Source organism: Sesamum indicum, linkage group LG10 (assembly GCF_000512975.1).
Source record: "Sesamum indicum cultivar Zhongzhi No. 13 linkage group LG10, S_indicum_v1.0, whole genome shotgun sequence".
Lineage (NCBI taxonomy): Eukaryota > Viridiplantae > Streptophyta > Magnoliopsida > Lamiales > Pedaliaceae > Sesamum > Sesamum indicum.
In genome coordinates, this window is record NC_026154.1 from 11,085,468 (window position 1) to 11,094,805 (window position 9,338).

The 9,338-nt window shown below is 39.9% G+C and overlaps 2 protein-coding genes across 2 annotated transcripts; both read right to left on the reverse strand.

The window, feature by feature from the left end:
• LOC105172770 lies at nucleotides 1,920-3,424 on the reverse strand. The gene is made up of 3 exons (XM_011094347.1): nucleotides 3,152-3,424; nucleotides 2,844-2,998; nucleotides 1,920-2,751 (listed from the first exon to the last, which is right to left on the reverse strand). Exons 1-3 carry the CDS (start codon nucleotides 3,422-3,424, stop codon nucleotides 1,920-1,922), a joined length of 1,260 nt encoding a protein of 419 aa, XP_011092649.1.
• LOC105172771 lies at nucleotides 3,578-4,501 on the reverse strand. The gene has a single exon (XM_011094348.1). It carries the CDS (start codon nucleotides 4,499-4,501, stop codon nucleotides 3,578-3,580), a length of 924 nt encoding a protein of 307 aa, XP_011092650.1.

Consider the following 9,338-nt stretch of genomic DNA (forward strand, 5'->3'; position numbering starts at 1 on the left):
CAGCCTTTCACAAACACCTTAGATATGTGATCTCCGATTAGTTGATGGCTTTTCGCAGGCACCTTAGATATGTGATCTCCGATTAGTTGATGGCCTTTCGCAGGCACCTTAGATACGATCTCTCCGTAGTTGATGGCCTTTCACAGGCACCTTAGATGAGATCTCTCCGCAGTTGATGGCCTTTCATAGGAACCTTAGATGCGATCTCTCCGCAGTTGATGGCCTTTCACAGGGACCTTAGATGCGATCTCTCCACAGTTGATGGCCTTTCATTGGCACCTTAGATATGCTATCTCCGATCAGTTAATGGCCTTTCACACGGACCTTAGATGCGATATCTCCGCAGTTGATGGCCTTTCACACGCACCTTAGATGCGATCTCCTCGGTCAGGCATAAAACTTTTTCAGATTTTTGATGTTCCACAGTCGCGGTAGGTTCTGCCCCTGCATGTCCTGCACTCTGTACGTGCCCTGTTTCCTGATTTCTATTACTTTGTACGGGCCCTCCCAAGGGGGATCCAACTTACCAACATGTTTTGAGGCTTCGACCTTTTTTAGAACGAGATCTTCTACTTGTAGCTGTCTTGGTCGAACACTCCGATCATGGTTTTTCATCATTAACCCCTTGTGATGGAGGATTCGTGCGTATGCTGCATCCCTCCTTTCCTCTATCACCGTAAGGTGGAACCCACGCTCGTTCGTGTTGGACTCTAGGTCGTACGTTGATACTCGTTGGGATGCTTCTCCGATCTCTGCAGGTATTATGGCCTCGGTTCCATAAATGAGACAGAAGGGGGTCTCACCTGTTGCCGTGAGGTGTAGTTCAATAAGCCCATAGATCTCTTGGCAACTCGTTGACCCAAGATCCCTTGCTCTCCTGCCGTGTCTTCAAATGTTGTAGGATCGTTCTGTTCATTACCTCTTTCTGTCCATTGGCTTGGGGATTCGCGGCCGCTGTGAAGTGTTGTGCGATCTTGAGTTCCTTGCACCATTCAGTGATTTTCTTCCCCTGAAACTGAGTTCCATTGTCAGAAATTAAAATTCTTGGTATTCGAAACCTGCAAATGATGTTCCTCCAGATGAAGTTGATGACTTCTCTTTCAGAGATTCTGGCCACTGCCTCCGCTTCGACCCACTTAGAGAAGTACTCGACCGCTACAATGATGAATTTCTTTTGCGCTTCAGCCACAGGGAAAGGTCCCACTATGTCTATTCCCCATTGGTCGAAGGGACATGTTATTTTGACCGGCTCGATGGGGGTCGCTGGTTGGTGTATGAGGGATGCATATTTCTGACAGCTCTTGCACTTCTTCACCAGGTCCCTCGAATCTTTGGCCAGCGTCGGCCAGAAATATCCTTGTCGTATAACTTTCTGGGCTAACGACCTCACACCCAAATGGTTTCCACAGCTTCCCTCATGAATTTCTTGCATCACGTAATTGGCTCTCTCTTCATCTAAACACTTCAGGAGGGGTCCATCCGTTGTTCGCTTGTATAACTGACCAGATAGTAGGGTGAACCGTGTAGCTCAAAATTTCACTCTCTCCGCCGCCACAAGATTAGAAGGCAAGGTGTCGTCCTCCAAATACTTGATGATTTCTTCTTTCCATGATCCAGCTTCCGAGACTACTTGCAGTTCTCCCTTATTCGAGATGGCTGATCATTCTCGCACTAAGGCAGTTATTTTGCGATCTTTGATCCCGGACATTGCAGCTCCAAAACTTAGATAACGCATATGCCTTGTCATTTTCCGCTATTGGCACCTGCAAAATAGAACACTTATCAAACTTGCCCATTAATCTTTTGACAATCTCTCTGTAAGACGTCATTGTCTTTTCCCTCGTCTCATAGGTTCCTTCAATTTGTAATGCGACCAACTGGGAGTCCATAAAAACTTTCAGATCTCTAGCTCCAGCTTCCTACGCAAGTTCTAATCCCAGAATAAGTGTTCCGTATTCTGCTTCATTGTTGGTGACTGGGAAAGATAGGCGAGCTGCTACTTCGATCTCCATTTTCTTGGGTCCTTGGATCAATATGCCTGCTCCTCCATTGTCAGCATTTGATGATCCGTCTATATGTAGCATCCATTTACAACTTTGCCCTTCAGCAGCTTGAGGCAATTCAGAATCACTAGATAGTTCCGTCACAAAATCTGCCAGGACTTGCGCTTTCTGTGCGGTCCTGGGCTGATAGTCAACGTCATACTGTCCCAATGCAACAGTCCACTTGATCAACCTCCCGGAAGCCTCTAGTCGCGATATCACGTGTTTTAGAGGATGATTCGTCAGTACCACCACTTTATGCGATTGAAAATAAGGTCTCAACATTCGAGCTGTAACAACCAAGGTGAGTGTTAACTTCTCCATCTCTGAATACCTTGATTCTGCACCTTGAAGCATCTTGCTGAGGTAGTATATCGGATTTTGGCTCCATCCTTCATCCCGCACTAACACCAAGCTGACCGCATTTTCTGATACAGCTAAATACAAAAATAGTGTTTCTTCTTCCTTTGGGTTAGCAAGCAAGGGGGGTTTTGTCAGATATTCCTTTAGTTCTTGTAGCGCCTTCCCGTATTCTTCAATCCATTCGAAGCTCTTGGATTTCCTCAGGACTTTAAAGAAAGGGAGGCTTCGATCTGCTGATCGCGAAATAAACCTATTCAAGGAGGCAATTTTCTTGTCAACTTCTGCACGTCTTGGATCGTGGTCGGCGATCGTAAGCTCATGATGGCCTGAATCTTCTCGGGGCTCGCTTCAATCCCTCGTTCACTGACCATGTATCCCAAAAATTTTCCGCCACCTACCCCAAAGGTGCATTTGTCTGGGTTCAGCTTCATCTCGTACGATCTCATTATGCTGAATGCTTGTTTAAGATGCTCAGGATGATCTTGCGACCTCTTGCTCTTGACTAGCATATCATCGACATAAACTTGCATTGTTTTTCTGAGCAGGTCGCCAAACATCTTGTTCACCAGCCGCTGGTAAGTTGCGCCTGCACTCTTCAGACCAAAGAGCATCATGTTATAGCAGTAAATCCCTTTGTCAGTAATGAATGAAGTCTTATCCCTGTCCTCTTCGGCCATGTGAATCTGGTGATATCCTTGTTAGGCATCCATCATGGAAATTATTTTGAACCCGGCTGTTGAGTCTACCATAACATCGATCCTTGGCAAGGGGTATGGGTCCTTTGGGCAGGGTTTATTCAGATCCAGCCTTGAGTAACTTGTGACCTCCTGCCTGATGATCTCGTTCTTGTCGCTCCCGAACGACCTCTTTCTCTGTTGTACCAGTCGGACTGTAGGATCTACGTTCAGCCTGTGTACAATTATTTCTAGGTCTATCCCCGTAAAGTCTGATAGGCTCCAAGAAAACATGTCCACATTTTTCCTCAGAAATTCGATCATGGCCATCTCTCCGTCCCCCATGTTCGCTCCTATCCTGATGGTCTTTTCTTGTTCGCCTGGTGCGAGCTGCACAATCTTGTAACCGTCACTGGGTTTCATATGCTCGGCTTCGTATGGTCGAGGTTCAGTGTCCTCCCCCACCTTTCGCCTCTTCTGACTGGGTTCCCCCTTCAGCTACAGATTGCAACACTTTCGAGCTTCCTTCTGGTCGCTAGCTACTTCTCCTATCCCTTTTTCTGTAGAGAATTTCATCTTCATGTGATAGGTGGAGATGACTGCTCTGAACAAATTTAAGCCTGGTCTGCCAATAATCATATTATACGCGAATGGGGTATCTACCACCAAAAATTTCACCATCAAAGTTTTTCGCTTAGGCTCTTCACCCATGGATACTAGCAGCTCGATCACGCCCAGCGACGTCACTTCGCTTCCACCGAATCCTACCAAAGGGGTCTTCACCAGCTCGAGGCGGGCATTTTCTAACCCTATCTCATCAACCACATTCTTGAATATGATATCGGTCGAGCTCCCACTATCAACCAACACTTTATGAACAGTGAAATTTGCAATGTCTAGCTTGACGACCATCGGGTCCTTCATCATTCCAATGTCTCTTGGTTTATTAGAACTATCAAAAGAAATAACCTCTTCTTCCTCAACTTTCAGCACAAATTTTCTCCCTCTGTTCGATCCGAGCGTTCTTGCGCACCTTTTCCTAGTTCCATCCGAATCTCCGGCACTAGAACCTCCCCCAATTGTATATATCACCCCTTTCATCGGCGCATTGCTTCTGCTAGGTGGGGCCTTCTCTGCTCTGGGGGGGCCAGGGTTTCGATCCCGGCTTCTTGACCTGCTCCTCCTGATCTCATCTTTATTGATCTTACAACTAGTAGGGACTTGATCAGGAAAATACCCTTGTCTCACCAGCCTTTCTATCTCATCCTTCAGTTGAAAGCATTCCTCTGTGTTGTGTCCCTTCTCACGATGAAATCTGCAATACTTGTTAGAAAATTTCTTGGAGGGGGTATACTTGGTGTGCCTTGGCCACTTTAGCACATCTGCATTCTCGACCATCATCAAGGCCTTTTCACGCGACATGGGCAACGGAGTATAGTTATGGTACTTAGGCTGGTACTTAGGCTCTTTGGGCCTGTCATTCTTGGTCCTACTTCCATGTCACTTGGGTGATCGCGTGCGAGCGCCGATGCAAATGGACCCTTCTTCAGACCGTGTATCAGAACGCTCACGATCATATCGATTCTCAGCTCCTGAACCTCCAACATTTCATTATTGAATCTCCCCATGAAGTTCTTTAGGGTCTCGTCCTCTCTTTGACGGATGTTGAACAGGTGGGTTGCCGACCTCTTCTATTTTTTCTTGCTCGCAAAATGGAAGGAGAATTTCTGCACAAGCTGTTCATACTACTCAATACTCCCTCAGGGCAAACTAGTGAACCATTCTTGCGCCTTCCCTGAAAGAGTGGTTGCAAATAACTTTGCCATGATGGGACCTGGCTGTCCGTACAAGTTTATCACCATTTCGAATGTTGCAACGTGCTCACGTGGATCTTTGGTTCCATCATACCTCTGTAGATCAGGTACTCTAAATCCTGGTTTGACGACCTGGACCAATATATCATTGTTGAATGGGGAATTCTTATTATAGGAGACTATCTCTCCTTGTTTCTTCAGTTCATCAATCTGTCTATTCAAGAACTCAATCTGTCTTCCCACACTCTCCACCTCTGCTCGCGATATCATGGGCTCCATCTTTTTTGCCCGGGCGTGACTACTGGAACCGACCTCTGGCGTTGCCGATCTCCCACTCCGGTGCTCTGGCTCACCAAGCTCCCTAGACTCTCCATGGGGCTCTGTGTTCTAAAACAACTTTCTCCTGGCAGTTTCTTTGACCACCAGAGTCGCAGTTCTTTCTAGTATTCTACAATAGCTTTTTGGCTCGCTTCTTCGATCATCCTTTGCAAGTCATCCTTTGTTATATGGACCATAGATCCTCCTCTTCTCGGTGTCTCTTCCTCTCCAGCGTTTCTCCTCGACAAACCTTCCACAATGAAAGGTGATTCTAAGGCTTTCCCACAGACGATGCCAACTGATCTTGCACGAATTCAGCGAACTCGATGTGCAATCTCGTCACAGATTGCTAACTCCTCCAAGATCAAGTATTGGGTCCCTGAGAATGAAACAAGAACAATGAGCTCGTCGAGCGCATCCCCGACAATGACCCTCTGACGCTCAAGTTAGGTTGATCGAGAGAAAAGTTTGCGATCACAAAGTTCGATCTCAAAGAACGTGTAACAGTTACCTCTAACTATGGTGTCTTAGTCTATTTATAGAGCACAGCTGGATACTATTGACTAGGCCACGTGGCCTTATCCTGCTAGCTAGCATCCTTGATCGGATGCCTACTGTTGTTCGGGTCTTCAAAGGTGGAGTTGGATCCCGGTCGGGTCCTCTCCGACCCGTCCAACAGAGGGAGCACGGATCTGCAGCGAAAAGACGGTAATACCCTTAATGAAGGGTATTTTTGGCATTTCCCAGCATATTTTACTAGATACCCATCCAGTAGTTGGGAATTTTGTAAATAGATCTGAAGAAAAACCTTGGATGAACTTTTTAGTAAACTTTAATTATGGTGACTTAAATTATGTTTGTACTTATATATATCACATCTAGTTTGTGGGAATTAAGGGCCAGGATTTTGGAATTGGGGTGTAAACAGTCAGAATTTCTTTTAATAGATTTTAGTAGAAGGAGTAGATGAATTGTTGTTCAAATTAACTGTAGAAAAGGTAAATTGAGAACGGAAAAAGGGTTAGCTATTTTTATAAATCTCAGATGGAGAGGTAATGTGGAGAAATAAATAGTTTGAATAATTGATTTCTATGAATATTCCTCAATGTTTTGGTGGCAAAAGGAACTTAAAGAAATCTCGCACTACATTCAACTGATAATGCAAAGTATGCATTTACATTAAGGATAAATCTGACACTTCTATTATATGTTGCATCTTTTTAACTTTTCTGCGTAATGAACTTTTTGCATAAAATCTTTTAGTATATTTCTTGTCAACTTGGAGCTTATTTTTCAATTGATATTTATATGAATTCCTATTTTTGGCTATTTTCTATTTGAAAATAGAATTTGTGTTTTTTTACCTTAGTTTGTTGTTGAAGTTCTAAAGCCCTCTCCTGCAGCTTGTGGCAACCTAAGAACATGAATATTGTTGTCACTGTGCTACTGATCAGGTAACCCTATCATATATTTAATCACCCTAGATATGTTTGTAAGCGAGATAATTGTCTTTTCACCACAACCGCATCTCTTTTCGAGGCTAGCTTAGCCTAAAGATGGTTATCGGTTTAAAAACGCAAGGTACCCCTGCTTTTTCAGGATAAGAAGGGGTAAAGAAAATGTCTCGAACCAATATTCGAGCACCGAGCGCTATGATTCAGTATCTATTAGATGATGTATGTCTGAGGTTGGATGTCGGTTTTGACGACATTTTTATTCTAACAGTTGTTCTCTAATTGATATATTTGCTATATATGTTTTTATTTTTATTTCTATTACATCTTTCAATGTTGGAATAAGTAGTCTCGCCGTACAATGAACTGGTTCAAAGTTTTTCCGATGAGCATTGGGCCATAATAATTTATATACCCTATTTTGGAAGATAGATTCTGGTGGTAGTTGTAAGAAAGTAGACTTCCAGTTTTCCATGTCTTCTAATCATGTTAATCTAAGTCCTAAATGCTAATTTATTAACCACCTCTTATGGGATGAACTCCATACATCCTGAATTATTTGTTTATAATCTTTCTATACTTCTCTTCACTGAGACGTAACAACTTAATTATTTGTTTAATGCATAGATACTTTAAAAAATTATTTGGTATAATATCGGATACATGTCGAATATGGGCACGACTCAGACATGCCTGGGACACATGTTGGACACGGCCTCCAGCATGCTCGAAAAAAATTTAAAAAAACAGGACATAGTATCTGACACACCGAAGGGTTTTCCAACACCTTAGGAGTTATTTTAAAATTTTAAAAAGTTTTGGGAAAAAATTGAGTAAGTTGGCCCCTATGATGGACGGACACGGATAAGGCGATACGAGCATGACGCGACACGACACTGATACGATTATAAATAATATATTTTTTATTATATATATACTTAATTTCTCATAAAATTAATATCAAAATAAAGCATAATATAAGGTTGTTTTACATATAAGTTCTTAACCAAAATACATGGTCTCAAAATATATATTGTGATGCCCCAAAAATTATAATACGTAATTATGAAATTAATTGATAATTTTTTATGAAACTTCGTTAATTAGTAAATAAATTATAAGTGGAAATTAAAAAATATTAAAACTTAAACGGAGTAAATTGAAGTTTATTATAATATGTGGGAGCAAATTATATAAATTAAGAAAATTAAAAAGAACGTAATGAATATTTTAAAAATAAATTAAATTAAATTAAAAAGAAAAAAAAGAAAGGAAAGAATGAAATAAAAAGAAAAAAAAAAAGAAGAGAAAGAAAACAAAAACCATAATTACACATCACATTGTACACATAAAAAATCATTGTAAAGAGAACACAAACCATAATTACACATCACATTGTACACATAAAAAATCATTGCAATTTTTTCTTTCACATTGTACACATACAAAATCATCACATTACACATCACATTGTACACATACAACGTTATTTTATTTAATTAGTGCATTTACTAAATATAACTTATATTGATCGATATACTATTTAATTAAAATATTTTATGAGTTTGGCTATTTAAATTAGTGTCGAATTAAATATCACATTTGATATAAAAATAATATAGTTGGTTAATTAAATTATTAGATTTTTTAGATTTAAATATTGCTATAGTTAATTTATACAATACCATCGGAATTATTAACCAAATACGTATTGTTGTTTAATTAAATTATATAGTAGGAGAAATTAATAGAAAATTTATAAAAGTATTCAAAAATTGTATTTAACAAATATTAGAAAGTTGTATTTGGAAAAAATTATAATTATTAAATAAAAAAATGAGATTTTTGAAACGATTTAATTTATAATAGTTGTAACAGCGGAAATTATAAAATATGAGGGGTTTGAGTAAATGAAACCTTATGAATTGATTAATAAAGTATAAATATTTTTATGAAGCTTGGAGTCTCTAGTTACTAAGGAGAACTAGAATGAAGATTTATATTTCGATAGATATGAAATATTAAAGAATTATTAGGAATTGTGCAAATAATATCTAATATTCTCTTTAAAAATTATAATATTCTCGATATATTAATTATATGTGTTATAACTCATTATAGAATATAAGGATAAAGTGAAAGGACTAAACAATTATCTATTTGGTAGATAAAAGCGTTATAAGATCAAGGTAAGTTAACTAATCATTGTTATCTATATATGTTTTCTTTTTTGTGATACCATTGTTGTATAAGTCTGTGATTCATGCCAAAATTGATTTATCTGGAAAAATATGGGTGATGGATGATTTAGTTTGAATGATTATATTGTGAACGTGAAATGTGAAAATGCATGGAAATGTTCCATTGTTGTATGATGTGTGGATGTGTGCCTGAAAATGAAAATATCGATATATAGTTTTATATTACTAGTTGCTTACAAGAATGGTGATATGTGGAAGAGGGAGTGGTGAAAATTGAATATAATTGTTATATGAGTACCCCTTGATGTTGTTGAAAAGCCTGTACGGCGAAATGAAATGTAAAGAGCTATGATGCAATATGAGAAAGAAATGAAATGAAAAGAGCTTTGACGCGATATGAAAAAAAGTTGGGATGCAATGTGAAAAGAGCTATGATGCAACATAAAAGAGTTATGATGTGAATTGAAAGAAC